At 38.2% G+C, this 13957-nt stretch overlaps 2 protein-coding genes across 3 annotated transcripts in view; both read right to left on the bottom strand.

The window, feature by feature from the left end:
- Positions 1-3577: 3577 nt before the first annotated feature.
- ptrhd1 (peptidyl-tRNA hydrolase domain containing 1) lies at positions 3578-4202 on the bottom strand. Its single transcript, XM_041975004.1, has 2 exons — positions 3974-4202; positions 3578-3862 (listed from the first exon to the last, which is right to left on the bottom strand). The coding sequence occupies exons 1-2, from the start codon at positions 4187-4189 to the stop codon at positions 3692-3694; spliced, it is 387 nt and encodes a 128-aa protein (XP_041830938.1). The 5' UTR covers positions 4190-4202; the 3' UTR covers positions 3578-3691.
- A 1584-nt stretch (positions 4203-5786) lies between these two features.
- fam184ab (family with sequence similarity 184 member Ab) overlaps positions 5787-13957 on the bottom strand; it is a 151849-nt gene continuing 143678 nt past the window's right edge. The window contains exons 21-22 of one of the 2 annotated variants that reach the window (XM_041976202.1): positions 13072-13328; positions 5787-6774 (exon numbers count right to left, since the gene is read on the bottom strand). In XM_041976202.1, the coding sequence (XP_041832136.1) occupies positions 6693-6774; positions 13072-13328 (339 nt within the window). In that variant the 3' untranslated portion in view covers positions 5787-6692. The remainder of the gene's footprint in view (positions 6775-13071; positions 13329-13957) is intronic. The other variant, XM_041976203.1, reaches the window with a different exon arrangement.

Below are 13957 nucleotides of genomic sequence, written 5' to 3'. Positions count from 1 at the left end.
GAACAGGTTTTGCTTTGATGCAGAAACTAAGGCGTCCTCCTGAAGCAACATGCGTTCATGCAGAATGTGTCTGCACACACTGATGCACTGCAGCCGCATGAAGGCACAGCCCGCGTTTCTGATCAGCATTATGCAACATTACAAAATAATAAGAATAAATAAGGTAAATACTACCATCTGCAAGACCAGATGAGGTACTGTTGAACAGTATTAAGCCTCCCTTCATTTCTTTATATGTTGGAAGAAATTAAAATTGTTGCAGTGATTTATTGAAACGTGCAAACATATATGAAAACGGAGTGTTTACATCTAATAAACTTAAAAAGTCAATATTTAGTCTGAGAAGCTTTATTCTTCAACTCAGTCTGAATCCTCTTTGACAAGTTTGTAATTTCTTTTAGTAATTTTCAGGAATAGTTTTCCAGGTTCTTTAAGGACTTCCCAAATCTCTCCTTCAGAGGTTGGCTGCCTTTTATTCCGTTCTCTGTCCAGAGTACCCAGCACTGGTTCAGTAAAGGTGAAGTTCTGGGCTCAGGGGATTCATCACTCCATCAGACCTGTTTCCACTTTTATTATTTTGCAAATGTCTTTTCATTAAGGGAAATCAAAGACAACAGTAACAGGAAGACATGACCAAGTTGCCACATAAAACTCCAAATATTCTTCACTGTGGAAAAAACCATTTTAACCACCCTTTACAAGAAGAATGTAATATAGCTATGTAATATAGCTTTAATGTCAAAAGATTCACTTTTATTTCCCATGGGTAGTTGCACTCCACTGACAACACTAGAAACAGATTAAATTCTGATCTTAAAAGCAAACTAAACGTTTATCTGTAATCTTCCACACACATTTGAAAACTTTTGATCAATGAAACAATGAGTTCAAGTATGATTTTCAATTAGTTTTATTACACAAAAATGTTTCTAAATTTATCTGAGAACTGAAATCTGTACAACTCAGACCTTGCATTGGTTTACCTAAATGCACGGTATCCAAGAAAACAACAAAACTTTTTTTGACACACAAAAAAAACTGTTGTGGTCTGGCATGTTTGACCGGCTTTACAGCAGAATACAGAATCCTGGCTGTGAAGCATGGAAGGGGGAGTGTGGTGATGAGGGGTTGAAAGGTAACACTTACAGAAAACTCCATGAACGGTTGTAGAAATACAAAACTACGGGCTGAAAAGATAACTCCAACTCTGCAGGGGATTTTATAAAGAGGAAAAAAAAAGAAAACAAGGGAACTAAGGGTCCTAATGAATAGTCTTTTCTGCTTGGAAAGACGACTGACATCCATCCTGGAATGTAATTTTAGTTCTTTTTCTATAGTTATTTTAAGGAATCTTTTTTCATTTCAGGCCTCGATATTGTCTCTTTTTTGAAGAGGTAATAATACAGTAAATAGTTTTAAAGTGATTAAGTGCATCACTGATGACTTCATTTACATATAAGGGATTTTCACAGACTGCATTGAGGATGTTTGATAACACCCTGCCGAGGCCTCTTTTTAGATCTGCCACTGAGGTGCCCCCAGCCATATTCTTTTTTTCTTTTCAATGTAGATAAAAAATAGATAAACTTTACTTTTTGAAAAGTTTGGTTAAAACAGCTAAAGTGTCACACAGAAAAATTATTGTAGGCGTTTTTTCTGAGAACCCTTTCACACATAGTTGAATTAAACAGCTGTTTTCTAGTATATGCAGGGTGAAGGTGGTGTATTTACAAATTAACCACTTCAGTGGATATTAATGATTCATCCAATACACCGCCACTCACTGAAGGATAAAAAAATAATTTAATGAATATAAATAGACCTACTGTTGCTCAACAGGTAAGATGCAATATTATTTTAGAAATATTTTTATAGATAAAAATAAGTCAAATATATAAAGATAAAAATGTACGTGTCTGTAGAATTAAAATATACATGTGAAAAAATAGACTTTATGTTAGCAGTGAACATAAAGTCATGACCTTTTGACATGTGACTTAATGGCGTTAATTATTTCCTTGCTTGCTCGTTTCTGTCCATCTGACCAACATGAAGTCCGATCATCTTAAAAATTCCTGGTTAGGCCTCCGTTTGGATCCAGGGGATTTCATTCTGGTGAGATTTCCTAATGGTTGTGTGCATCTCATTTCAGAAACCTGAAGATAAGCCACACATGGAGACACATCTACCTTTAAGAATATTTAGTTTGTGCATTTACAGCCCAAATTTGTCTTCATATTGCACAACTGATCTGCTGCTACTGCTTAATTCCCAGTTATGCTAAAATGCCTCAGCAGAAATCTTCCATAAGGAAACACTTTAGAAGCCAGTGAATAGCTTATAGAAGTGAACTCTGCTCCCTTTTTAATGCAGTTAGAAAAATAAATGTTGAAGCACATGGAGAACAGTTTTTTGTAGTTATTTGGAAAGACACACTCTTTTTAAATATCAGAATAAAAATTCTCTGGTCTTCATCAGGTCTTAAAGTGGGATAACTGCAATCTCAAAGGAACATGACATAATACACGGTGTCATTATTTAACAATAATCTGTTATTTGTTGTCCAGCTGAAGTTGTATTTTCCTCATTTTAAGACCTGCTGGACTTTTTTTTATGTCCTCATATGTAAAACATTAGAAACTGAAGATGGAGGCTACATCAGTACCACACAGCTGAGCTGAAGCTGCTGTGTTTAATGAACGGCATAAGGACGCCTTATCAGAGCAAGCGAGTGGTTTCTGTTTCAATCCTCAACCAGATTTACAAAATCTGGGATTTTTCCTTGAGGAAATTCTCATAAAACTTATTTTTGTCTTTGAAATAAATCTGAATTTAACAAACCATGAGAACATACATGCCGCTGTGAAGCAAATCTTGTTGGGAGGAACAGTATCAAGCAGCTGCAGGTATGAATTATTCAGTTAGCTTTTCAGGCCATTTAACAGCTGATCTTAAAATAAACCTTTACAGGTAAAGAAGGGCTGCTTGTAGACCAGCTGAGAAAAATATAATCAGCAGAGAAAAGTTTTTTTTAATTATTACTATGAGTTTAAGTTGCAATGGAAACAAATGAATTGAGCATAATAACAATTAACCTCTGAACCCGTCAGTGTCCTAAAGGTTACGTTTCATAAAACAAAAATACAAGTAAAATGATGCAGAACAGGTAAGACATGAGGCTTAATCAGAGGGTTTAAGTTAGAATGTTTTTATCATAGTTCTGGTGAAAAACACGCCGTCATGTCTGCTGTTTTTTCTCATGCTCATCCTAAGGCAGACATTTTCCAGTTAAAATGACACTTTTACACTTTGTGTCGTAATTGTTTCCTTTCAAATTGCAACTAAGAATACGGCTGCAGAGCAACTCTGGAAATGTGTGCTTCTGGCTTGTGCTGCTGCTCTGCAGAAAAAGCAGTGGGATCATAGAGCTGCTGCAGAATGAAACAGCTGAGTGAGAAAACAGCAGGAAAACAACAGTGCTGACATGATTTACTATTATTTGCACTTCACATTAACTAAGAATGCTTTATTTGTTGTAAACAAGCTTGTAACACCTGAGTAAATGCAAACCGATGAACACATTTAGCAGATTTTAATCCAGGTTACAGAAGTTTTGCTGCATGAACAAACAAATGTAGTTCTCAAAGTTCATCTGGTAAAAAAAAAAAGTTGGATGTTGATGTTCATGTTGTTATTTAAAGAGTTTGAATTTGCGCATCAGAGGTTGGACAGTCTCTTTGGGATAAGGCTTCAGAGCTAAACATGTTGGGATGTTCTCCGGTTGTTCAATCCACAGCTTGTGGGACACGCCAGCCTGTGTGAGAGTCTCAGACAGACCAGACAGCGCAGCTTCATCTGGAGCCTGAACGCAACACATGTGCCATAAATACGAAAACATTTTAAAATTTATAATTTTTATATTTATAACTGGGGAAAACACAAATAAAAATAAAGCAGATTTGAAAACACTCACCCCCAGCACCACCTTGTGCATGGAGTCCAGCTCTGCCAGGTACCGCTGCGTGTCCGGGTCTCCGTAGTGGAGGTGGACGGCGGCGGTGGCGGCGTGACAGGCCTGCGTAATGACGGCTCCAAGGGGCCAGGACAGCTTGTGAACCAGATCTGAACGGACCACAACGTACTGGACCAGACGACCAGGAGATCCGGCTCCAGAGGCCGCCATATTCATGTTGTACCGGAACGGAACGGATCCCAGTTTATTTATTTTCCGGGTCAACGAGGATCAGGTTGAATTACAGAGCATCGTCGCCCCCTAGTGGCCACGTCATGGTAAAGCATGGACAAACAGGAAACTGTCACATAAACATTTATATTATATTTTTCTTAAATATTTTATTTTCTAAATAAAAAAGCAAAATATTTCATCCCAGAGGAAAATGATTGATTAAATGAGAAATAACTACAGTTATTAATAACGTAAAACATTATTCTTAAGCTGTTTGACTTAGCTGAAGACCTTCTCTATGTTTCTACACATTTATTTAGCTGAGATCAGCAACTGGATGTTTACACCTTTTCCCACTAAGGCAAGAAACACTGAAGTTTAGGATTTAGTTTGAAGCCAGGTTAATCATCCAGTGTGGTAACTCAACAGCTGATGATACAAATTTAAAACTGAAACTTGCTAATGTTTGGTCTGTTATTCAGTTCAATTAGTTTTCATCTCTGCAAAAATGGTCTGTTTTACCTACCAGCACATAGAAACAATTTCATTCCTCTGTGTTTCTAGAGTACTGAAACTCCCTTTTTTTTCGTGTCTAAGCAAAGACTCTGCAGCCAGATTGCTCACAGAGACTTTTTTGCATCCCATCTCTGGTCACACTCAGTTCAAATTCTTTCTCATCAGGCTTTAAAGGGCACCGTGAAGTTTTGTACATGTGTTGTGAATGAGGAAAACTCACAACTCGAAGCTCTCTGTGGTGCTTTAAATCACAGATGAAAAGATTTTCATGTCCAACTTACCTGCTTCAGAAACTTGCTGTACAGATGAAACCGACCATGTTACTGAGCCGTGAGGCATCCCAACAAGCGTCTTTTATTATAAGTTTTATCTGAAACATGAGGAAACATTTTAGTGAAATCTTTTTTGGGTTTCCCATCTTTTATTTTGTCATCCTGGATGTTTCCTTGCTTCTCTCACATTGTAAAGCTTCCTTTAACTTCTGTTCTTCTCACTAGTTTGTCATCCTCCTCTTCAGGATATAAACTTCTGGGTTTTCTGTGTTCAGCTCCAGATTCTTGCTGCTTCACTTGTGTTGTTTTGCTCCTTCGGTCAAGTTTACTTCTGTTCCTGTGTTTTGAATTTGCTGTCTCAGAATAGACCTTAATTTAGTTAAAAATAAAGTTCATTTTCTACTACTACTTCTCCTGATCTTGCTATTGGTTTTTTTTTATGCTACCAAAAACAGTAACATGTCATCTTTGTCCTATTTACATTTAAATGCATCTTAAAGATCTATGCAAATGATTGAATTCGTTTTTATTTGCAATGTAAATGTGTAATGTTGAATAAAATCGAAACTTTTTACATTTGTATAAAGTTTACACTTAAAAATGCACCATTTCTCTCTATTTCCATATTTATCTGATTTCTTGTGTTTGCATTTTCCCTTTTTTTTAAACTGACCTGATGATGAAAAGATGAAGGAACATTCCCATCATCCTGAGAAGTTCCTGCTGGGTTAACAGTTTTATTTGAACGTATTTAGCAATACCAAGCAGAAATTCAGCAGAATAAGTAACAAAGAAACACAGATAAATGTCACAATAATTATTTAATAAGCATACACATTATAATATAAATATAAAATATGCTATTTTTGTTTTTAAAATTGGTGAGACATCATTATATCTGTGTAGAGACAGACAACCATACAAACTGGTTTTAATATTCTACCAAAATCTGCTGAAACGTCTATGCAGCTGTAACAAACTCGCCATGATGGTGCCGTCCTAAAATCAGAGCCTGGATTCATGGAGCATATCAGAAGCCTAACTGATCTAGGATCAGCTCCATGTTAATGTCACCATAAATGAGAAGGCAAACTGGTCTGAGATCAGCCTTCCTAGTCTAAGATGCCGTATGCAGTGGGCCCACGTACAGAGAGAGAACAATAACCTACCATATAGTTCTTTTTATATATATATATTTCTTACTTTGATCCAACAATGGCATTTAGCAGCATGATAACGCACCACTCATTATTTTCTAGTTCCAAGAAACTGCAAAATAAGTCATGAAATAATGAAATGAAATAAACATCAAACATACTGATGATCATTGTCACTGTACTAAGAGAGAAACTCGTCCACAGTGAAACAATCAGATTATCAAACAATCAAATCAGATCAGAGTGATGACGTCAGGATCGGGTTCAATTCAGTTTCCTCTCAGTCAGCGTCAGGAAGTGGACCGTCCTCACATCTTTGACCACAAGAGAAAATGAATGACATCAACTTCTGTGCGTTTCATCGACAGATTTACGACGACAGCTTCAGCTGACTGAATCTAAAGTGAACTGACCCCCAAACCTTTCAATAACAATAAATAACAAATAGTTTTAACTTGTTTTTCCTCTTTTTTTTCCTTTTTTTTTTTTTTTTTTTGGACAGTATTTTTTAAAAGTTTGGTTGACATGCTGAATCCTTGTGTTTCGCCGGCTTGTGGTTGATCAAAAGGAAAAGTACTGGGCGAACCACTCCTGGCGCTGGGCGTCGGCGGGGTCGATGGTGGAGTCCTTCGTTTCAGGAGGGCTTCAAGGTGAGAGCGCAAAAACCACAACAACAAAAGCAAAGTTACAAACAGGAAGTCGGGAAGGAAGCAGATCCTTTGAAGCAGATACATCTAAAACAAACTTTGCTTGTTGCTTATTACTGCAGCTGTCATGTGTCCTGGTGGAACAGCTGTCTTACATAAACTAGCTAATAAAAGAAGCTTGAACATGTTTGAGGAAGGTTTCTTTGCATCCTAATTATGCAGAAATGTGTTCAAGAGACATAACAAGCTGAAGGTAAAATTGTCAAACAGAATGTGAAGAAGCTGAATTTACTCATCATTATAACCTGAATAATCTTTTATGCTAAAAGCACCTCAGGCTGTGGCCAATGTTGGATTTAAAATCTATTTTTATTATGTTTTCTTTCTTTCTCAGTTTGAATGAACATGCTGCTCCACATAAGTTTAAATGTCTTTGTGTTTAAGTCTTTCACTCGGTACAGCAGCACAAACACCAGCAGTCTGACAGTCTCCAGGCCTGAATGTGTAATTCTGTCCTCTGACCACAAGGGGGCAGCATATCAGATTAACATGTACCTCCATACCCAAACCCTAAAGCAAGAGGAGGAAAAAATAGAAACAAATTCTAATAATTAAAAAAGCAAACAAAAGAAATTAATAATTATTCCTGCAGGATGTTGACTCAGTTATTTTGTGATTTATGAGGGAAAAAACTCAAAACTATCACACAAAACCATTTTATAAGTTTAAAATTCTGTCTTTGCAAACTAAAAAAAAAATAAAATGTTTTTTAAAAAAATGATAAAGGGCCTGTTCTTTTTCTTATCAAGCAGAGGGAAAGTAATTAAATCCTCTGTGGTTTTCATCTCTAAATGCAGTGTAAATATAAAAATTAGTCCTCAGCTACAAGAGTGTGTTTAAATAACAGGCAGAAGATTACAATTTATTTTAAAATTTAAATCTTTATTTGATCCTTAAAATAAAATGTAACCAAATCTCTGAATCAAAGAATGATTAAAATATGATCTTAAAAAAGAAAAGTCTTGAGGCTCGTCTTGTATGGGATATGTATTTAGACCTGGATCAGTTTAATTTAATTTGAACATCATTCTAGATGACATTGAAAAAATTTACTTTCACAAGCAAAATTTGTTATTTTATGTAAAAAATATTTTACATTTTTTATAGCCAGAGCTATAAAAGCTGCTTCCAAAATATGTAGCCACCTGACCACAAGACTGCACCATTTCATAAGCCCAGTTTCCGCCGACAGGTGTGGGACGGGTCCTCTAATACCCGAACCGACCCATTCTGCTCTGTTGGGACCCTTCCGGTGGGGTGCCAATCTAACTGACCTGACCCAAAAGAGCGGAGCTTGAAACACTGCAGATTTTCTTTTGGTTGATTAAATCTCCATTTTAAACGGAATTACGAAGCACCGCCAAGAAGAAAGAGCACAAACTGTTGAATGACTGTCATTCTCCTCCTTTGTTTCTGAGTCATGTTTTGGTTCTACTTTAAGGAAGGCGCTGCACTGCGATGGCGTTATGCTATTACGCAGCTGAGGCATCGCTTGCTATCCAACTGATACTCCACCTCTCAGGTAAGGTTAGGGTTGGCTGTGGTAACGCAGCAAGATTACAGTTTACAGACCATATATGCACCCTGGAGTAGGTCATCTGTACCCTAATCAGGAATAAACAAAACAGGAAGGTAGTAAAAGGGAAACATAAAGGTCGACCAAGACCAAAATGAAGAACTCAAAGTGACTGAGGAACCTAAAGATGAAGAATGTTTTTTACTAGTCTTCAGTGAATTCAGAAAAGCCTGAAGAGTTTTCACTGCGCTCTTTTTCTCCTGTACTTGGTAAAAAAAAATATAAAAAAGGTAGTAATTTTACATTTACACTTCATGAAATGGTACTTTATTCAAGACACATTTGACCTTCAAGGGAAAAATCAATAAGTGTTTCCATGCCTGAAAGGAGCCATCTGACTCATGTCTTTGGGAGTGAAAACTTGTTCTGAAGGTTTGAACTAATTAGCGTGAAGTGTTTGCTTCTGATAAAAACAAACACCTACTGGAGCTGTTTCTGCTTTCTTAATTGGCTACTTCTCAAACAAACAGTCCAGTAACCCCAGGGTGATATTAAACTTCGAGGCAGGCTTTTATTTATTTTTATTTTGCTTTTTCTTTGAGGGAATTAATTACGTTCAGACTTCAGCCTAATGAATGTTTCTACTGAACATGGTCACAACTCAGACTTGAAACTTCTTGTTTTAACATTAATTCATACAACTTTCATTTTAATCTATGATTCGTCGTTCTCACATTAAAAGAAAAGTGTGCTTGCAGATTCTTATTCACAGCAGCTTTTTGCACAGGAAGTACAGGTTTGAATTACGAGCTGTCTCCGAGGGGAGAAGCAGCAGAGACAGATGAAATGGGCGGAATGAAAAGGTGAGGAGAAATGAAGGACCTATGGAGGAACGAAGATGAATAGGATGTTTTAAAAAAAAAAAACAAAGAAAGAGCTCATCAGAGGGCAAGATGATAAATTAAGGTTGGTGGCATCAAAAGATAAAAAAGAGAGGAAGAATCTCTTTTCATTACAGCAAAGACATGACGTGGCCTTTCTTTACAAGAGGAAGGGAGCAGCTCAGAGGAAGAAGTCCTGCAGCAAAGCCAAACATATGAAAGTTTATTTAACGTCCGTCTGTCAGGGGGATGCATATGATCTGGCAACCCCCCTAAAAATTATTTTGGTAACCCCAGTTTGGGAAAGACCGGTTTAAATGATCAAATTTCAGATACACATAGTCTGATTCCTTACCTATTTTGGTGCTTCAATCCAACTTCTAGCAAATTTGAATTGATTTAATCTCCATTGAATCGCTACAAGTTCCGATTTTCTTTTTAACTTGTCCCATAGGGATGCTGAATCAGGAGTGGGGATGACTGAAACAAAAAATAGTACCCTTTTTATTTTCCGAGCTCCCGAGGCTTGGCTGTTAAACCATAGTTTAGCACAGTGACAGAAAACTGGGATCTGTATCTATCTGGAAGCAGATTCTACAACACTGGTACTCTATTAGAAGGCACAGACTGAAACAACACTATTCTGGCTGTGTTTGGTCAGTATGAAGAAGTAGGAAACTTCTTTCTATGCGTGAAAAGGCTGGTTGGACTGAAACTGGAAAAAAAGTGAAACAAGCTCTTCGGTTCTTCATTGTTTGATTCTATTAAGCTGTAACAGACCCCTCTGTGCTGGTAGCATCACTGTTATGGGATTAGTCGCCATGGTAACCCAGAAATTAAAGGACAATGTTATAGCAGGTGTTAAAAATGATAACTGAAAATGCATTTGGAAACATTAAGTAAAGAATGTTTGATCCTTCCTTCTGCCATGACAAAGATATTTCAACATTTCAAAGCATGGCATCAAACAGTCATTATTTCACATAGCTGTGAGTGTGTGCTGCTGTACGGCTGGTGAAATCTTGTTAAAGTGTGTGTATGTTTCCTTAGTTAAAAACAGCTAAATGTGAACCTTATAGTAACAGAGTTTGTCACAAAGCTTTTGCAAAGCAGCCACCTTGTCTCAGTCTTGATATGAACAGCGGAAAAACATGCAGCACCATTTACTTTACACACACTCATGCTGCACACCTTAATACTCAGAACACACCTCCTGCCATGCAAAAACATACACTGCATGTATTTTTGTGAGAAAGCATGTTACATAATTTATCACTGCATCACTCACGCACACATTGTGATAGAAGATTTATTGGACTGTAGAGTTGAGCTGATGTCCAAGACACCATCACACACAGAGAGATCAGTCTCTGACAGCTTCAGACAGTGTCTGTTTCCTTACAAAGTTCACATAAAAAGGATTTATTTACTTTTTACAATATTCATCAATCCCATTTTAAGTTGAGGAGGAAATATGCAACATGCTGAACTTTAGATGAAGGTGAGGATGAAGAAACACAATAAAAAAAGATGGCACAATGCAATAACAAAAAGCCACGACAGTTACGAACAAATTGTATAATGTTCTGAACAGAAGAAAAGCTTGCCAGCATGCACACTGTCAACATGTTCAGATGGATGAACACACAGTTGAGGAGAGGAAAAACAAAAACATGCCCCTTTTGCATTCCAAGGCCATTCTTTGAAGCTTCAGTCGCAAATGGGACTCTTGTGTTGATGTTCAGCTTCTAATGTTGCTCTTTAGATAATTATAAAGTCTAAATAAAGAGCTGCAATGTGGCTGATGTCTCATAGTTCAAGCAGCACAAAACCGTCCTTCAAGGTCGACCAAGGATCAGCTGTTGTGATGTACAGAACAACCTCTGGCCCTGTTAGGATGCACAAAATCATCTTCAAATCTTTTTTATTCCTTAGAGTAAAACAGTAACTATGATGAGCCATCCATTCTCTCTCCCTGGCTTGTAGACAAACTGCATCTGACAGCACCCTAACACTAGTCACACAGCGCTCACTAATCAAAGTATGCTAACATTATCTGTTGTATATTAACACTGCTGCCATATGCTCACACTAGATGCTGTATGCCAACCCTGCTGCTGCAGCTAATATTATCTGCCACAGTATGCAAAGACTAGCTGCTGAATGCTAACACTAGCTGCTGTACGCTAACACTCGCTGCTGAATGCTAACACTAGCTGCTGTACGCTAACACCAACTGCTGTACGCATACACTTGCTATACGCTAACACTAGCTGCTGTACGCATACACTAGCTGCTGAATGCTAACACTAGCTGCTGTACGCTAACACTCGCTGCTGAATGCTAACACTAGCTTCTATACGCTAACACTAGCTGCTGTATGCATACACTAGCTGCTGAATGCTAACACTAGCTGCTGTACGCTAACACTAGCTGCTGTATGCATACACTCGCTGCTGAATGCTAACACTAGCTTCTATACGCTAACACTAGCTGCTGTATGCATACACTAGCTGCTGAATGCTAACACTAGCTGCTGTACGCTAACACTAGCTGCTGTACGCACACACTTGCTGTAAGCATACAATAGCTGCTGTGCGCTAACATTAACTGCTATACGCTAACACTAGCTCCTGCTTTACATTCCAGCTGTCCTTGGAATTTGAAATTCTGAGCAATTTTTGCTGCAAATGATGAAGAGATCTCGTTTTTCTGTACTGCAAACTCTTAAGTTTCAGAGGACGCTGAGATTCCAGATCTAAAGATGGCTGCACCCAGTACCACATGTAGTCCATTGTTATCTTTATTTAAATTATATATTGTGTCCATTAAGTTTCTAGTGTAAACAGCAGTGAGTTGCTGTTACCAATAATTACGTTGTTACGACGGGCTTGTTCGTGAAAAATGACATCAATATGTGTGGTTTATTAATCATTTTCACCTAAATTGGCTGGTGTGCTCAAGGTGAACATTTTTACAATAGGTTTGTGATGATCTAGTTTTATACTGCATTTGTAAATGTTTACAAATTGGCTGTTTTGGAGGTTTCCATTATTTTCAAGCTGGTGTAACTGGAACACCGACTACCTGGTAATAACACCACCTACTCTCGACCGCTTGGAATCCCGAGACAACTGGAGCGCATCACGAGTGTAGCTGCTGAACGTGAACACTCACTGTTGTATGCTAACACTAACTGCTATAGGCTAACAATACTGCTGTGGGCAAACTCTAGCTGCTGTATGACAACACTTGTATACTAACACTAGTTATTGTAGACTAACACTAACTGCTGTGGACTGACTCTAGCTGCTGTTCTGAGTACTGAAGAAGTTTGTGTTTCTTTTAGCACAAATATGCCATAAAAACCTTTTCCTACATTGTTATAAGGGTATATTGCACAGTAACCATTTATACAGGCTACAGAGTTTCAAAGGAGAAAAAAACTGACTAAATTGTGATCGTCTTGAGCATGAACAGAAATTTAAGAAAATACTTCAGTAAACAGGAAACTAGCAAACAGCCTATTCCAAAACATCTTCTAAACTCTTATGATAACAATGATTTCATGCTCCTGGCTTATGAAAGGGCTCAACTTGGCAGGACAGGATGAAAGTGTGAAAAATGCCTGTTTTGGTTTTATTTTGACTTCTTTCCACAGCTATAAACCACAGAGCTCTAGTGCTTTTATAATTCTAAAATTTAAAGCACAGGTTCCATAGTCAATTTGTGACTAAGACTCAAAAATTGTTTTAACTTCCAGCCAAAGAGGTCTGTGATTGGATGAGCAATGCGTGGGTTGATGAGCTGCTGCCCGTCGGTCGAAAAGGTCTCACCTCATGAATTTCTTGGGTTCGGTGGGAGGGGTCGGCGGGGCTAGAGGTTTGTTGGAGTTGAGCTCAAGGTGGTGGAGGGGGGAGCTGGGGATGGGCTCTAGGCGGCTGGGCGGGGCTGGGGGCGGGGGTGGGGGATGTGGGGGCTGACCACTCCCTGTACCCACCACGCCCAAACCCATACCTGCTGCCTCCAGAGCCCTGAGATTGGGAGAGCTGCTGAATCTGCTGGCTGCTGTTTTCTCATTCTTTTTCTTTTGCTATACAGAAACAAAAAAGAAAAGGAGGGGCATGGGGGTCAAAAAGGGAGCAAAAGGGAAGTTTAAATCAAAATAAAAAATAAAATGGAGGGGAAAGCAGGGAGAGTTCTAGAGGCTGTAATAGTTCAGTCGATGAGAGACAGGAAAGAGCAGCGTGCTAAACTGATCTCATTGAAAGCTGATTGAAGCAGAAAGGATGGATCAATCTAGAGGCTGGCATCACTCAGTTACAGTCTTAAAGCAGCAGTCGCTCTGAGCAGAATGACAGTTCAGATGACAAGAGATGTGTCAAAGCTGGAAACATCTCACTCCAACAAATGGCTTGGAAAGCAAAGGAAAGCTGGAGTAAAAGTCAGGAAGACCAGTCGAACTGGGTGAAAGACTCACTCGCACATTTACACACATAAACACATGATAAATAAAAATAAAAACACACAACACATATACAAGTATGTGTATTAAAAAAACACAAACACTGGAAGTTACAGAACCCATGATGAAGTTAAACCTGATCATGCAGTGGTAGCTGCTCAGCTCAGACGCACATTGAGATATGACATCATTCTCTCATCCTAAAGTTTCTCTGCTTATCTATTTTACTGCTGTAAAGAAATACTTCATTTACGCTA

The sequence above is a fragment of the Melanotaenia boesemani genome, chromosome 22, assembly GCF_017639745.1.
Source record: "Melanotaenia boesemani isolate fMelBoe1 chromosome 22, fMelBoe1.pri, whole genome shotgun sequence".
Lineage (NCBI taxonomy): Eukaryota > Metazoa > Chordata > Actinopteri > Atheriniformes > Melanotaeniidae > Melanotaenia > Melanotaenia boesemani.
This window is presented reverse-complemented; position numbering and strand designations above follow the sequence as displayed.